Here is a 17,332-nt window from a genome sequence, read left to right as displayed (position 1 = left end):
CAATTTTTTGCTTAGACACCAGACATTGCAGTTATTCATATCTGGAGGTAACACCATTGGTTGACTCACTGAAAGTTGTTTACAGTAATCAAGATGAATTTACTGTCTTTAGACATTGCTAGGGTTTTGACTGGATCCCAATATGGTCTGTGGAAGCAGGCTTGAGGAGAGTTCATTTTGTCTGTGGCTACGATTTTGTCTGTCCTAAGGGTAGAAATGTCCCTTCTAGGGATGGAGTCTTTGATCTTCCTAGTTTCATTATATTCCTCAAAACAGTTGGACCTGATTGTTTTTGAGTACTTGTTGCAAACTTGGGTATTTTCTCTGGGAAGTATCCTAAGGTTTAAAATACCATCTGCATTTAAAAGGTTAATTTTTCTTTTTAAGTGGGGTTTTGGGGAGCAATGAGGAATTCTGGTTTCATCTCATGGATAGAGATAGAATTAGCCATTTTCTTCAAGAAAAGTGATACTTCTGAATCCCAGCTCTTCATTAATGAGAACTGGATGAACTGTTTTCACTTGACCCCTGCTTTGTTAGTGAGGGAAACCCCTCTCTAGAGGCATTGTGAGAGAGGTTGCTAAAGAAGGAGTTCTAGATCCTGGGAGAAGGAGTTTGAGTCCAGCAATATTGTCATTAGAATAACGATCTTCATTAAGTACTAGTTTTCATAATCTCAGAGATTCATTTTTACCACAGTTTGAAAGGCAGCAGAGTAGGAGAGGCTATACAGGGGAGGAGAAAAACTGAGAAGAGGCATTACAGAGACCTTGAAGTGAACATGTTAAGACAGGAAAGAGCGGAGACTTGCATTCACTGAATGAAAACAAAAGACTATGCAGTGTTCAGGGTCAATGCAAAAAGGTTTTAATTTACCTAATCGTTGTTCTCTCCTTATATGTATATATAAACGCAGGCTTCCTGAACCATTTTATTTCTCTTTCCAAAAGAGACTAATGGACATTTATAGGAGACATAGGGGCCACTGTAGCAGTTTAGCTGAGCATTGTAATCAGAAACTATTCATCATTTTTTGTCCTCTCCTGTCTTAGGCTGACTGGTTCCCTGATGTGTTACCTGCTTCTGCCACTGATCCAAACTCCAGAACTTCTCAGTCATCCCCAAGGCCTCCAGGCATATCCAATAGGGAATCAACTCTCAAAGGAACCAGACCAACGTTTTCCAGCCCCTTTATTCTGCTGACTGAGGGAAGGAAAGAGTGGGAAGGGGATATACACGCGTGGTGGATGGAAGGGAAACACAGACTGTCAGATTACTATACCTATTCAGCTGCTTTTACGAACAGAACTTTGCAACCGTACTTTTGTTGTATATGTATGGGGGAAGTTGGAGATAGTAACGTTGATTAGAATGTGACTTGAGAGGAATAAATGGAGGGGATGAGATAAGAGACAGTCGGTTGTGAAAGATGTTGAAGTCTTGAAATAATGTGACCATCTGAGGAATTTTTTTAAACCAGAGTTGATAAAAATATCACTGATAGAGCCTGCCCCCTCACTTCCCACCACAGACTACTTGGATTGGAGGCACTTTTTAAATAATAGCTTGTCTCTGATATTCCCAGTAACTACCCGTATGTGAGAAAAGACAGAAAATGTTCAGGTCATCCTCATACAAAGTTCCAGTAGCAGTGACGCCTACACGGAAGACTTGGAACTGCAGACAGAGGCTGGGGTCACCACAGTGACATCTGACGCTGTCCAACCAGAAGTTCGAGTTTTGTTTTGGGGGGTGAGGAAGCGGACTGTACTAAACTACTAAATAATTTCTTGTCTATACTTTCTCACTTGTTTGTATTTTTATTTTTACTTTTGGCGGGAGAAGGGGTGTTCGGTAGAATTTCACATCATATCTCGAGTTCAGGGGGAGAGGATGGGGAAGCTCAGCCCTTTTACCCAAGAATAACCCAGCAATGACATCTCTACGCGTGGGAAGTGTTTCCCTCCGCACAGGGAGGATCTGAGGCTGCACCCCAGTGGGATTCCCTGCTTGAGTTGGAAGGCCGCTCAGAGTTAGATGCATATCATAGCACGAACGCGGAAGGTTTCGCTGGGATGAAATAGCTGAGCCGAGAGACGCTCCAAGTCGAAGGGGCTTTCCCCAATCTGGAGGTGGGGGTTGTGCTGCGCATAAGGGACTGAAGAGCCGGGTGACCGCCGTGGCCTATGCCTTCCGCTCAGGGTCTGATAGGGACGCGATGCTGCTGGGCACCAGGTTTGAGTCACGGGAGCCGGCCCCGCCGTGCCCAGCGAGCCGGCGCCAGACCCTGGCGTCCTCCATCTTCTCTCCTGAGCTCCCCCTGCTCCAGCTGCCTGAGCCACGGACCGCAGCACCACACACCCCCGCGGGGGGGGACGCCGCGCCCCATCCCCGCCCCCGGCCCCACCCCAGCCCCCCCGCGGGGACCCTGACCCCACCGCCAGCGGGCACTGGCTGAGCTCCGAGGCGGCAAGCCGGCCGCGAAGACGCCCGGGAGGGGTCCGGGCCACTGGGGGCGGCGGCGGCCGGGTCGGGGCTCCCCCCCCGCCCGCGCTCGCCGCGGCGGTGGTGCGTCCCGGAGGTTACCGGAAGTGGCCGCGCTCGGCGCTGCCATGTTGAGGAGCCGCCGTTGCCGCTGCCGCCGCCGCCGCCGCCGCTTTGTTGTCGCCTCCTCCGGCTGAGGAGGCTCCCCGAGCGGGGGGAGTGGGGAGGAGGGGGGTCGGCCGCCACAGCCATGGAGGCCAACTGGACCGCGTTCCTGTTCCAGGTACTGGGGGCCCCCCCGGGGGGGCACGGGGGGGACAGGGGGGCCGGGCCCCGGGCTGGCGGGCGGGCGGGCGGGCGCTCCTCCCCTCCCTCCCGGCTCCGCTCTCCGGCCCGGCCTTAATCCCCCTTTGTTTTTCCGCCCGCCCGCCCCGCCGGAGCGGGGCTGCTGAGGTGAAAGGAGGCGGCCTCACGGGGTGCGGGGGAGAGAGCAGGCCTCGGGGTGAACCCCGGGCCCCCCCAGCACACACACGCACACGCACACACCCTTCCCTCCCGCCCTGAAGGGGAAGGGAGGAGGCCAGTCGCTGTCACCACCCGCGGCCCAGAGAAAGGAGGGCGCCGGGCCGCTGGATAGCGCGGTCCGCTTGGCCACGGCGCGCCGGGCCCGGGCCCGCACCGTGGGGTGAGGGGGGTCCCTAGTGTTAGTTCCCCCCCCACTTCATCCATCTTTCGCTCGCTCTCCCTCCTTTTCACCTCCCTCTCCGCTTTTTGTGTGTGTGCGTGTTGACTTTCTGACCCCCCCATCCCCGCGAGTAGCGAGTGTCCCTGGGCTCCCCGCCACTCCCCCTTCCCGCCGCCCCCCCATGTTTACCCAGTTGGGGGGGTGTTATGAATGTGTATGCTCTCCCCAAACTTTTTCACCGGATTTATGTTTTTTCTTTCCCAAGCCTCTGCCGAGCCTTGGCAGCTGACACCCTCTCCCTCTGTCCAGCTCTCCCGCCGTCCCATTCAGCCCGGGGAATCCCCCGGCCGGGGGGGTGGGCACGGGGGCGGCCGGGACTCCGGGAGGCCCCACCTTCTCCCGGGGCGCCTTTCTCTCTCGTCCCACCTCGAACGTTTCCTCCAACCAAGTGGGGGAGACGGCAAGTGGAGAGAGCAAACAAAGTCCGCTTACAAAGCCCCCAGATGAGTCATTCATGGGGTGTTGGTCTTCACTTTTTGGAAGAAACTTGAAGGTGACTGTAGCCGATACGCTGGCAGTTCTCTTGCCCGCCCACTTTAGGAGGGGACCCCTATTTAGAAGACCGAGAACTTTTTTTTTTTTCTTTTTCTTCCTCTGCTTCGTTTCTTTGCAAACGAACCAGTTAGTGGGCAGTAGTGATGAGCTCACGGGGAAACTTCGGAACCAGAGGAGGTTAGGAAGCTCGTCACTTTAAGTGCATTCTTCCCGCCTCTCTCAGTTATTTTCCTTCTTTGAATAACTTCGTGAAATCCCAAACGCGTAGCTTGGGCGCTTGAGACCTTTTGGAGCTAACCAGGAACGGATGCAGAATTTTCAAATAATCCTCCCAGCCACTGGACCTATCCCAGTGGAGTTAATAAAGGGAGCTGGTTAATTCAAACACTGCCTATTTCGTAGGGGTGGTTTATTGTTTTAAGACATATTCTTTAAAATGTGAGTAATTTGATTTTCAAGTAATTGTTGGAATATATTCGGGCTTCTTAAAATTGAATATATTCAAAAGTACAGAATTCACTGACTTGGCCCTTTTTTCATTCTGAGCTAGTACTGTGCTTTGATGAGCTTGATAATGTGATAAGTCAACTTAAAAATGCTGGAAAAGATGTGGTATATAACTAACTAGCATCCAGGTTGGTGTAAAGGTGGCAAATGCCCTCTCTAGAAAAAGCTTTCAAATGGTTATTTTAAAATATGGAATTAATGGGTCAGTGAAGTGATTTTCACATGAGGGATGGTTTAGATTTACCATATTAAACGTGTTCTCTATAAACTTCATGGAGATTGAAAAAAATGAGAGTTCTTTATATGAGGGGAAAACCTGTAATTAATTTTTGGGAAACTAGCTAAAAAATCTTTTGGAATACTTTTATTACTTCTTTCCTGGATAAAGCAAATGCCAAGCATTTATTGATCAACTTTTTAATTAGATTTTTATATTATTCAATTTTTTTCAGCTACTAAAATCTTTTTTTCCACCTGATGGAGAAGTGTGAAAGCTAATATTTGATCCTGGGCTTGGCAATGTGTGCAGTGAAAATTGTTGGAAAACTTATAATTTAGAGCCGAGGACAGTTGAATGGGTAAAGAGAATATTTCAGTCTTTTCTCTGGAAAGGTATGAATAGACTTACTCAGTTCCAGTTTTAAGTAATTTTCACTGGGGAAATAAGAGAGTTAAAGTCTCTCATTTGTTTTCTGGAGCATCCCATTGAATTTATATTTTAAAACAGTTTAATACCTGCTTGATTTCCAAGTAACCTGGTGGAAAGTGAAAGCCATAGCTGTTAAAATGTTTGATGGATGATTCTCCTAACAGGACATTCAAGATATGACTCACTGATGCTAATTTCTTTCAGTACAAAATCTTATCCTCTGGCACTGGAGATTTCATGGTGCCATATCCTACCACCCTGGGTGATGAAATAACATTTCTGTTTTATTTTTGTTTCTTGCCGTCCCCAGAAAAAGGAAAGCTTGGGCAGGGTTTTAAAAAAAAAAAGAGCCTTGTAATTGAAAGAGATGGGAGATAAAATTAAAACTTTGTTTTGATGATGCTAGTCAAATAAAAGTCTACCCAGAAGTTATATATTTTTAAAAATCACTTAACTGAAGGCAGGCAATGGTTGTTATTTTACTCTGTCTCTCCCCCAGAGAACAAGTTGGGGAAACCCAGTTCCCCTCTTAGAAGGCTTCATATAGAAGTGTGGGGATCCTAGGAATCCTCAGAAAGTGATTCCCGTAGTGGTCGAGGCCTCCTACAGCATTTCACCCAAGAAGCAGGGACCTGGTGTGACCCTCGTGTGAGAGTGAGCTTCAGCAATGCTGTAAAAATACTTTATGTTGCCACAGACATCTGAATTGGTAAAATGGCAGTAAGTGCTTTTAGTACTCCATCGAACTAATGGTTGTTTAGAATTGAAAAATGCCTCTAAACACTGTAAGTCTGAACTTTGTCCAGAAGATTTGTGTTCCCTATTATCTGATCTGTTAGCCTTTGAAATTGTATATCTTGAGCTATCTTCAGCTATTAACTGTTTGTATACTGTATGGAAACTTGGGTGTCCTACAGCCAGGTTGGAAAGGGGGTTAGATCAGAGTCCAAATTCTATAAAGTTTCTACCAATGTTACTTGGGTAGCGCCTGATAGTTCCAGGAGCTCCATAAATTAAATTAAAAGTGGACTGTAATTCAGTGTGAGCACTAAGTCCAGAAAGATACTCATAAGTAAGCATACAATTTCTATTGAGTACTTCCAGGACTCAAAGGGAGATTCAGTCAGAATTATTACATTGCAAGTGGTAATTCTGGATACCACACCTCCTAATGATTTGGGGGAGTCTGGTTCCAGGCTTAGCTGTTTTAGCTGTTGTCCTGCCATCAAGTAAACATCGAGCAACGTGTAGTAGATGTTTTTGTCTGTTGGGGGCGGGGGGAGGGGAGGCTCTGTGTGAGTGTGTCTGTCTCCGTGTTTTTTTTCTCCTTAATAGAGTTAACTGCAGGTCTTAAGATTATACAGTGAGAAGGGTAAAAAAGTGTCTAGAGCTTCTAAGATGATGGGATAGACCCTTCCTAGGACATTGTATGCTTAAAATATTTGGAACTCTTACCTCTGAGTGCCTGTATCCTTTTAGGATTACAAAACTCAAGCACAGGAGCTTGGGCTCACTGTCAAGAGTTTCAAAAATAATGTCGATCAAGTACAACATACTAGGAAGAACTATTTCAGGAATTTTTTCCCCATCATTTCCTAAATGTTTATCAGTATGGAGGTGTGGAGAATTTTGGAAGAATCAAAAAACCAAGAGAGTAACTCCTCATAAATACCAAGAACCTGATCCACAGTGAAATTTTGGTTTCAGTGCAGCTAAAGAAAATTTCCAGGCAGTGGCCAGCCTCCAGTTTTGGAGTGGAGCAGCACATTATAACAGCAAATGTCTGATACTTTAATGAAATCTACAACTGCTGGAAGAAGATGAAAATGAAAGGAATTTTAATAATTTATAGTTTATTTCCTCTTACTAGTCTGTCTGAGAGAGTTGAGGGTTTGAACAGCTAGTGTTGCTAAAGGATATAGACTTTAGTGTAAGAGTACATGAACTGAGAAACAACGGGCAGGTGTTCTGCTGTGAGCTGCCTTCACAAATGCCTTCCAGGTTGATTAATTGCAGGTTTCATTTCAATCAAATCTTCAGTAGAGTTAAGTGAAAACTTTCAAAGTAAACTTAACAACTGGCATATGTATTCAGAGAACTAGATTCTTTTTGTCACTTAGCAACAGCCTCTTTCCTCAGTCACTAACGGTTTTCTGATGGAAAGGGAGAGACACAATGCATTACTTTTTCTAGGTAAAGTAGACAAGTAGATGACTACTTGTATATATGTGTTTGTATGTGAGTGTGTGTTTTGTGCATTAGTGTTATAAGGTACTGTTAAATACTTAAGTCTGGAGGGTAATTTTTTGACAAGTTATTTAAACTTGGTTTTGACACTGACAGACTAATGCAAAGTGACTTCATCAGCTGCTGTGTCCCTTATGAACCAGGGTGGTGTGTAGTTTATTCAGCTGTTTGAGAGCAAGATCACTGTCAGCAGCGTATTCGCAAAAGTTTTGTGTCTGTGCAGTGATTTTAATGCTTTGTATTGGGAGCTCTGAGAGTACCTAGGTGATTGCTGGATCTCTGCTGCAGAGAGTAGCTTGTAGGCTCTTTGATTGTTTGTTCTGGTCTCTGTTGTCTGAAGCATGTTGAATTTTGAAGGTCATTATGAGAGGCTGAGTTTCTGAAGTGTAAATGTTTGGTTTTAGGCCCATGAAGCCTCCCATCACCAACAGCAGGCAGCACAGAACAGCTTGCTGCCCCTCCTGAGCTCTGCTGTGGAGCCCCCTGATCAGAAACCATTGCTTCCAATACCAATAACTCAGAAACCTCAGGCTGCTCCAGAAACATTAAAGGATGCCATTGGGATTAAAAAAGAAAAACCCAAAACTTCCTTTGTGTGCACTTACTGCAGTAAAGCTTTCAGGGACAGCTATCACCTGAGGCGCCACGAGTCCTGCCACACAGGCATCAAGTTGGTGTCCCGGCCAAAGAAAACCCCCACCACGGTGGTTCCCCTTATCTCCACCATCGCTGGGGACAGCAGCCGAACTTCGTTGGTCTCAACCATTGCAGGCATCTTGTCAACAGTCACTACATCTTCCTCGGGCACCAACCCCAGCAGCAGTGCCAGCACCACAGCTATGCCTGTGACCCAGTCTGTCAAGAAACCCAGTAAGCCTGTCAAGAAGAACCATGCTTGTGAGATGTGTGGGAAGGCCTTCCGAGACGTGTACCACCTCAATCGGCACAAGCTCTCCCATTCGGACGAAAAGCCTTTCGAGTGTCCTATTTGTAATCAGCGCTTCAAGAGGAAGGACCGGATGACTTACCATGTGAGGTCTCATGAAGGAGGCATCACCAAACCCTATACTTGCAGTGTTTGTGGGAAAGGCTTCTCGAGGTACTGCATTTTGCTTTGCTTTTTTCCATTATGGTTTCAGTGTGATCTCTGTGTAATCTAAAAGGTTTATGTGAGAATAGGTATGTGCAGGCTTGTGTTGTTAGAGGAGATTGGTGACAGATGAAGTATTATACCTTCAGGTCTAATTTCAGTTTGGTGTGGTTGACAAGTGGTGACGTAGTGATTAACTTATTTCATTTAAAGAGTACCTTGATGGACTCAGGCCTTCATTTGGCACATAAGTACTTCTTACCAAAGCTGCAAAACCATCAGTTTTCAATTCAGTTGGGTGACTAGACATGAGGTTCACTGCACAAAACAAAGAAACATATCCTGAAAGTTGGCATGACCTTGGATACTCTTGAAGTTTTTAAGAGAACATTTTTTCCACTTTTCTGTGGTTACTAACATTTCACTAATTTTCATTTTTAAAAGCCTTTTAAAGTTAATATAGTACAAGTTGTCTCTGGCAAGTGTTAGGACTATACTTTGGGTATTTTGTCCTTGTAAAGAATAAAGACCTAATATGGTTTAATGTTGACTAGGAGAGAAAATTAACAGGTAAAGGACTAAGACTTTTGATTATGGTAAGAGAGGTAAGGAGACTTGCACGGGGGGCGGGGGAGTTGGTAATTCTGCTAGCTTTCTTTAAAATGTCCCCCACCCAAATCTGCCAAGCATGTAAACATCACAGTAAGTAGCATTTCTCTGTGTGTGTTCCATTACATCTTCTCTTGAAACTCTCTTTCACAGGCCTGACCACTTAAGCTGTCACGTAAAACATGTCCATTCAACAGAAAGACCCTTCAAATGCCAAGTAAGAGTTAAAATGACTTATCCTTAGTGTAGCACTTAATGCACATTATCCAGAAGATCTGAGCCAATCAAATCTCACCGTTTTTAAATAGTCTTAAAATCACTGACTTGAATAAATGTGGTCCATTTGAATTCTAGTTTTATAAAATATAAATGACAGCTTCTGTTTCTGTGAGACAAGATCATTTGAAAATGTAAATATGCTGTTTTTGTGAAGCTACATTTCCGTTTCCTTGGGCAACAGTATTTATTGTTATATAAAAAAACATTTATTGTCTTTGCAAAGGTCGCTTTGTATTTGAAATGAATAAACGAATGAAATGCTTTAAATTAATTTCTGGGCTGATGGTTGAGGTTGTTTTAAATGCAGTAGAAGAAAGTATGAATTTTCTCCCAAATGTTATCACTTACTGGATTTTTCTCTGATATTGGCAAATTGGAGCATTTTCCAGTTGTTTAAAAATCTACTCGTGTTAATGATTTTATTTTATATAAGTTGTGATATTGAAAATGTTAAGAAAAAAATGTTAAGAATCTTGCTAAAGCAAATGACTGTTTTAGGCATCAGTAATTCTGGTTTGTTGCTGAAAATCTTTTTGTGCTCCTTGTAGTTAAATTTGTTAATGACTGATTTTATTAAGTAAATGATTTGAATTCTAAGAAAAATTCAGTTGGAGGAAGGAAGCTAGTGTCACTTAGTAAGCACCTACTATGTGTGAGGCCTTGGGCCAGGCTCTTAATCCACCAGTAATTTTGTGAGGTAGGTATTATTGTCCTCATTACAGATGAAGAAAAAAATTCGGACAGGTTAGCTAACTTGCTCAGTATCACACTGTTTAGTGATTGAGGGAGCTGGATTTAAATCCAGGTTTAAATGACTCTGAAGCTCACATCTTTTCACTACTCTGTTGATATTTTTTTTCTCCCCCCCCCCCCAAATTTGTAAGAGTCTAAAATTCACCAAATGTTTTGTTAAGAGTACAGTTCTAGGTAACACATGCCATGAAAATTCAGCTAATTCAGTCTGCTTGCTGACATGGATAGGTTAATACCTAGAATATAACGTACTTTAAAATGAGTAGAACAGGATAGTCTATATTTAAAAAAAGTTTTCCTCCCTCATGCAGACATGCACTGCTGCCTTTGCCACCAAAGACAGACTGCGGACACACATGGTGCGCCACGAAGGCAAGGTATCCTGTAACATCTGCGGAAAGCTCCTGAGTGCAGCATACATCACCAGCCACTTAAAGACGCACGGGCAGAGCCAAAGCATCAACTGTAATACATGTAAACAAGGCATCAGTAAAAGTAGGTGACACTTCAAATTTTTTTTTTTTTTCATTTTGGATTGACAGAATCTAGATGTTTTTATAATGTATTGAAGGTATTTTTCACTTGTGTTCTCAGGACTATATTAATGTTCATTTTATGTGTTTCCTCCTGTTACTAAAGTATGCAGACATGCATCAAAAGAGAGTGTATATTAATTTGGAAATACACTTTACATGCATGTTTGCAGATGGTATTGATAAATTCTCCACTGATTTTGCTTTTAATCTTGTACTTGGCTACTAATAACACCCATGTTAAAAGAGCACATTTTCCCTGCAGCTATTTTTCAATCTGTCTCTTCTTCTATGGGGTTTGAATTAAAAGCTCTAGTGTGTTAGAATTGTGGCAACAGAAGGCTACTAGGAAGCTGCGTCTCCTGCTTGGCAGTTTGAATTGTTTTTATTTAATGTTAGGAAGATTCTCAAGCTCAAGTGCCACCGAACTCCTGATTGTGTTAATAACATGTCCTTAATAACCTAAGGATAAAAGCAGTGTTAAATAAGCTTACTTTTCAAACCCAAATCTACAGAGAAATAGGATATCATATCCATTTGAAGTGTTAAATATTTTGCTTACCATAAATTCAGAGTTGAAGGTAGACTATCCACGGGCTTGTGGATAAAGTTCATCACTTGTGTTTACCCAGGTTTTTTGTTTAAGATCTCCCCTACCACCAGAAAAAAGTGTAATCTTTCATTTTTGCTTCTTTGTAAGTACATTAGGTTTATTATCTAGCGTGTCAGACTTCATACAAATTTACTTTTAGTGTACATTGTTGTGGTCAAGTAACCAGGTATATGTTGGATACTTCGATGAACATTAATTATTCTGTGCTAAAATTACCCAAGTTCCATTCTAAAAGACACTTGCTTTTTAATGTAGCAAAGAATTCTTTTCTTTTTTACATTGGTTTTCCCTAGCTCTAGATTTTTAAAATTTACCTAGTTGACCAATATAGACAGAAGCAGCAAACAAGATGCACTGTAGTAAAAACTGTCCAGTCAAATGGTAACAATCAGAGGGGTTGTGAGGAGTCAGAGTATCTGAAGTTTCCGATTTTGAAAAGATAGCTGCACTTTTTCAAGGTAAATGGAGTGTTTCTGGTTTGTCTTGGGGGCAGCATGCATGAGCGAGGAGACCAGCAGCCAGAAGCAGCAGCAGCAGCAGCAACAGCAGCAGCAGCAGCAGCAGCAGCAGCAGCACGTGAGCAGCTGGCCGGGGAAGCAGGTGGAGACACTGAGGCTGTGGGAAGAAGCTGTCAAAGCAAGGAAGAAAGGTAAGACGAGGCTGCCAGCGCTCCGCGCGTGGCTGGAGGAGTGCGTCCCTGAGGTACGCTGAGTGGGCAACGTCACAGCCACCGCGAGGAGAGCACTTTGTGGACATACTGTATATGCTGGGAAACACCTGGTAAAGTTATTGGCAACAAAGCTTCCAAGCTTCCAGATAAATTTTTTTACTAGGAAATAAAAATTCTCGGTATTTCTTGTCATGTTGTTTCTCTTGGTTTACTTTTTTGTTACAAATTTGGAGCCCTTTGCTCAGTATGCCCAGAGTCCCTTTTTTATGCTTATTTTTGTGTCAGCCTCCATGCATTAAGGGCTCTTTTTTCCTTTGTTTCTAAAATACTCCCACTTTCAGAGGTAGGTGAACTTATCCTTGTGTGTATGAAAGTTCATTTTCTTACAACTGCTATTTTCTGCTCTTTAGTGTTCTTCCTGAATTGTCTTCTTTTTTACGTGTTTCAGACTTCGTAATGCTGCTGCCTTTTCTCTTGGTCTCACCCTTAATCTCATTCAGTCTGTCACTGGGGCTGGCATTAGCTTAACATGAACGTATGTCAGTTGTTAGTGACTTGACTGTAATTGTTATTAAAATTGAGAATGGTTTGTTTTTCTCCCACATACATCCTGTAAAGAATCAGTTGGTATATCAGTTTTCAAAACAGCTTTTTAACTTACTAATTGTAGCTTTGGCTTCTGGACTCTTGTGCAGCCATTTCAGTTAAATCATTTTGACAGTTTATCATCAGCCACAGGACAGATTTCCTAAATTCCATTTTTCCTCCCTCATCCCTGTCATGTCTTACTGTTTACTTTAAATGTATAAGGAATCCTCTGCATGTAGACTCTGCTGTAATTCCTCTGCTGTGTAGTTTCTTCCATTCTTTGCTTTCATGTAGTGTGACTGTCCTCTTCCTCAGATCCCTTCCAAACATCCCGGACTTGGATAAAGATAAAAGGAATAGCACTCTTTTCATATACATCTGGCACTGGAGGAAAAGAGTGCAGCAGTTCAGATAGGCTTCCCCCTCTGCCTCAGGTGCTGCTTATTCCTGTCTTCCAAATGATTATTTGTCATTATTTTGACAAAATGTTTTGTATCAGGAGTAGGGGTGGAGAAGTGGGGGGTAGGAGAGAAATATTTATATGTGTTTATAGGCTATGATAATTGCATAGTGAGTTGAAAGCATATTATGAAGGATGTTTTACTTAAGAAGTAAAAGTACTTAAGTTACAGAAAAGAGTAAGGTTAGATTAAAAAGAAAACGTGGGAGGAGAGGTGGGGAGATGGCACATGGGAGAGCGAAAACTCGTTTGGTGGAAGCAATATTTTTAGCAATGCTACCATCACCTCGAAAGTGAGTTGGTTTTCTTCCTCATTCTCTTTTTTTCTGCACCCTTCTGTTTGGTATTGTATTTCAGTGTGCTTGCACAATAAGTCTCAGTTGTTCAACTCATCTTCTGACCCCCATGAAACAAAATGCTATTGTATTCCCATTTGTAGCGTGGATCTCTTTGGAAACGATCTCTGATGTTAGAAACTCATGTTAGTGAATACCACATTTGTGGGGAGAAGAGACTCCTGACCTGAAAACCTGAACATAAATCAGCACGTCCCTTAAATTTGGGGCTTAAATAAGGTAACCTAAGTTTCCAAACCTGGATGACAATCATATCATCACCTCAGGAGCTTTTTAAAAATACGGATTTCCCAGGTTCCGTCTAAATCACAGGATTGAATTTTCTGGGAAGCCATTAAAAAAAAAATCCCCCTGGATAAATGATTTTGATCATCAGCCAGGTTTGGGAATCCCTGATGTGGAGCATGGAGTAATGCTGAGGTTCCATCATACTGATCAAGAAAGGGCTGCTCATCGACTCAGGGGTCCATCTGAGGTGATTTGACCCATGTGTGTCATGTGTGCAACCCTCTGTCTTTATGTCTCAAATGCATTTTTTCGTTTTGACACCAGGTCACAGCCAGCACCCCCATCTGTCTTGTTACTGCTCTTTTCTGACACACCAGCAGGTGGTGCTGAATTTTGTTGAGGGGTGGGGCTGGGGGGGGTGTCACCTCTGAGGGAAGTTTCCTTAAGAAGTGCCCAGGCTTTGTTGATAACAAGGACCCAGGTCCCCCCAACTCACTGCCAGCTCTCCTAGCCTGGTTAGTCCTGCTTGGTATGGTTGGTGGTGTGTGTAATATGTGCAGTTAAATGACAGGCATAAAGTATGTGATTATGTCAGCATCAGAAAGGGAAAAAGAAGCGGGAGTTGGGAGAAGAACGTGAAACTACGAGGGACGCATATTCTTTCTTAATGTAGTTAAGAAACAACCACAAACAACAGAATTATTTAACTGAAATGATTTTTGTAAGACTGAAATAAGCGGATGATACTAAAATAGCTTATTAATCCCTGCTTAATGGATTTTTAAAACAACAGAATATGGCTTCACTTCTGAGAAGGCTTTAGAATACATAGCACGGAGGACACACACCTTACTGCTAGTTACCGTGTGCCTTCTGAGAAGACTTTTCTGATTATCTGTTATTGTGTGACCGTCGCCCACTCTGTGTAAACAAGTCTGCTCGCCTGGCTTTCAGATGCTTAGCTCTTCCCAGGAAAGTCTTTAGAACTCAGAGGAACTCCGTGAAGTGGTAGTGAGAGTACTTAGCCCTACGTGATATCTCTGCCCCCTAGAGTGCCTTGCAGAAATTAACTGATGTTCCCAGCCTCACTGTGAGGTAGGTGAGTAAATCCAAACTCGAAACCAGAAGCACCTAGGCTAAACAAGTTGCCTAAGTCCTTGTGGGAGGCAAAGCATCAGAAAAGAGATCCGCTCTCATGCTGGGATTCCTGGTCCCCAGTCTTGTGCTCAGAAGGATCCTCCCTTCTTGTTGACCACGGGGTAGAAAACTGTAATTTAATTTATTAAATGTTTGTCCTTTTTAATTAAAAGAAGTTGATTCAGAAACTGAATTGTGTTCACTGTTTTGAGAGTCTAAAGGCCCTTTTGTCTTCTTATTTTAGAAGCTGCTAACCTGTGCCAAACCTCCACGGCTGCTACGACACCTGTGACTCTCACTACTCCATTCAATATAACGTCCTCTGTGTCGTCTGGGACTATGTCAAACCCAGTCACAGTGGCAGCTGCAATGAGCATGAGAAGTCCAGTAAATGTTTCAAGTGCAGTTAATATAACCAGCCCAATGAACATAGGGCACCCTGTAACTATAACCAGTCCATTATCCATGACCTCTCCTTTAACACTCACTACCCCAGTCAACCTCCCCACCCCTGTCACTGCTCCAGTGAATATAGCACACCCTGTCACGATCACGTCTCCGATGAACCTGCCCACGCCTATGACGTTAGCCGCCCCTCTCAATATAGCAATGAGGCCTGTAGAGAGCATGCCTTTCTTACCCCAAGCTTTGCCTACATCACCACCTTGGTAAACAGTATTATAAAGTCAAAATATGGGTTAAAGTAAATATTTACCAGCAACTTACTTTTAGTTTATTAAAGCAAAAAGTAAACCATGAAATTGGGAGATTTCATTACATTAGTTAAAAAATAGTGTAGTAGCATTTTTCTCCAATTTGGCTGGGATTGTTCAAAGTAGGGTGTGTATGTCACATATCACTGGACCACTTTAGTTTAATCAGAAATTACTTTTAGCTGACAGCATTGCTTAAACAGGATAGTAGTTGGCAAGATGAAATGCCCAAATTAAAACCAATCATAAAAAAGCAAAACCCATTTCAAAATAAGAAAAATAAGCATTTGTTTCTAATCCCAAGAAATCGTTTTATTCTAAACACTAGCAGAGCTCCTCTCCCCATATGGTCAAGGTGGATGGCTGATTTTAACCTGAAGTTCTAACTCCACAGATTGAGAGCTAGTGTAGAATTGTCTGTGTTTATTGTTTTTATGAGTAAATACACGCATTGTCATAATAAAATGCATTTCAGAGAATATGCATTTTACCTTTGGGAATATGTTAATTTCAGGCAGCATTCCCTATGGGAAAGGTGATACCAGCTCTGATATGCAAAGCATATGGTAATTTATCATTCTAACGTCAACATATAATAGGGATTGTGACCTGATATTTGGAGATGTAAATATTGCTCAGCATACTAATCCTGATGGAATATAGCATTGTAGTTGACTTTTTTAAAAAATTAAAAAAAAAAAAAAACCAAGATATACAAATAGTGTTTTGGTAAGAAAAGGCCGCAGCTGACAGGAGAAGTCAAGTGTGCGGACAGGCCGACTCCAGCAGACAGAGGCCGTGGGACTCCTATTCAGGAGCCGAGGAGTGCTTTGGAACAGTTGAAATATATTGCTTTAAATTGGAAGACGCTGGAGGCACTGGGATGTAATATGCCCCTCTCTCTCCCAATCAGAGCCTGTTGATGTTTCAACAGGGAAAGATGTGTTAGTTGCTCACTAGAGTTTATGTCTTATATTAAATTGTATACAGTTTTTATTCTAACCACTAACTAGGTAGTATGCCCCTTCAGAACAAGCAGAGTGTATCTTTTTTAAATTTCTCCTTCCATTTCTTAATCAAGTATTGTGCAGATTTGTTCAACTTTGTAAATATGGACATCACTTTTTTTTTCCTTTGAAAAAAACACTTGTATCCGCTTTGTGGGGTTTTCAGGGAGACAGCTGTCTGCACTCCCTGCAGACGCCCAGCAATGATAGTGCACGTTAAGACATGTGCTTTTTATTTCTTAGCAGGATGTTTTATCTCTGTACATAAAGTAGAAACCAAAAGCTAGGGAAACAGATACTCTACGCCATCATGCCACACATTTAATGTTTTTAAAGCATCGTGTTTTTTAAAAAACAATACTAAAACCAAGACGCTGTGATTTTTTTTTAAGTTGCAATTATGTTTTTGGTTTTTTCTTTTTTAATCTTGCAGTTAAGAGAAATGGAAATTAGTTGTGTTAATCTTGCAGAATGTTTGCAGGACTGACTATCAAACTGGATGACTTCCATTTATACCCCACTGTCAGTTTCAAGCATCAAAATACCTTGCGTCTGAGGCAGACTTCCTACATCAGGGACAGGTATCTGTGTGTCATTATACAAAATAGTTCGAGGGGGTTCAACTACATAGTAAAAAATAAAATAAATAGTACTTAGTGTAAAATAATTTTATAAATGATCTTTTTGTACTTTAGGACATTAAATTGTACAACTTTTGTATATATAAAAGCTTAGGAACTTTCTGTTTAGCAGGAAGGCAACACATTCCTACACTTTTAATGTATATGTTTGTTATAATGTCCATGTAAACATGCCCTATGTTTGTGCCTTTTAATTAGTTTGTCTCAATAAACAAAATGTAGAGAAAAATATGTAGCTATGACTTTGTTACAACTGTTCTTATCCACAGTACCAAGATGGTTTGTTTTTAATATGTAGAGCATTATGTGTGGACTACTGGAAGGACTCGCGTACAGAAGGCCCGGGCATGGCCCTGCTGAGGCCTGGACTGGGCAGGCAGTGGCCATGTTTGGAGGAAGCCCACATTTCCTGGTATGCAGCCCCAGGACCAGGTTCTGGCTCTGCCTGCTGGGCCTGTTGTCTCTCTGTGGCTGGGCTGCCAGTCACAACCCTTCATGATTGAGACAGCCCAGGCTTCCTCCACAGTG

The 17,332-nt window shown here is 42.7% G+C and overlaps 1 protein-coding gene across 4 annotated transcripts; it reads left to right on the top strand.

Moving 5' to 3' along the window:
* Positions 1-2,593: 2,593 nt before the first annotated feature.
* Positions 2,594-15,894, top strand: VEZF1 (vascular endothelial zinc finger 1). Of its 4 annotated transcripts, none has more exons than XM_031468072.2 (7): positions 2,606-2,767; positions 5,380-5,600; positions 7,532-8,226; positions 8,980-9,043; positions 10,152-10,353; positions 11,498-11,653; positions 14,688-15,894. In XM_031468072.2, exons 2-7 carry the CDS (start codon positions 5,595-5,597, stop codon positions 15,113-15,115), a joined length of 1,551 nt encoding a protein of 516 aa, XP_031323932.1. In that variant the 5' UTR covers positions 2,606-2,767; positions 5,380-5,594; the 3' UTR covers positions 15,116-15,894. The 4 variants fall into 4 exon arrangements, with proteins under 4 accessions (XP_064351036.1, XP_064351038.1, XP_031323932.1 ...); XM_031468073.2 differs by having other exon boundaries at positions 2,609-2,767; positions 10,170-10,353; XM_064494966.1 differs by lacking the exon at positions 5,380-5,600 and having other exon boundaries at positions 2,594-2,767.
* Positions 15,895-17,332: the final 1,438 nt, after the last annotated feature.

This window comes from Camelus dromedarius, chromosome 16, assembly GCF_036321535.1.
Source record: "Camelus dromedarius isolate mCamDro1 chromosome 16, mCamDro1.pat, whole genome shotgun sequence".
In the NCBI taxonomy this organism is placed as follows: Eukaryota; Metazoa; Chordata; class Mammalia; order Artiodactyla; family Camelidae; genus Camelus; species Camelus dromedarius.
Note: the sequence above shows the minus strand (reverse complement) of the source record. Positions and strands in the feature narration are given on the sequence as shown.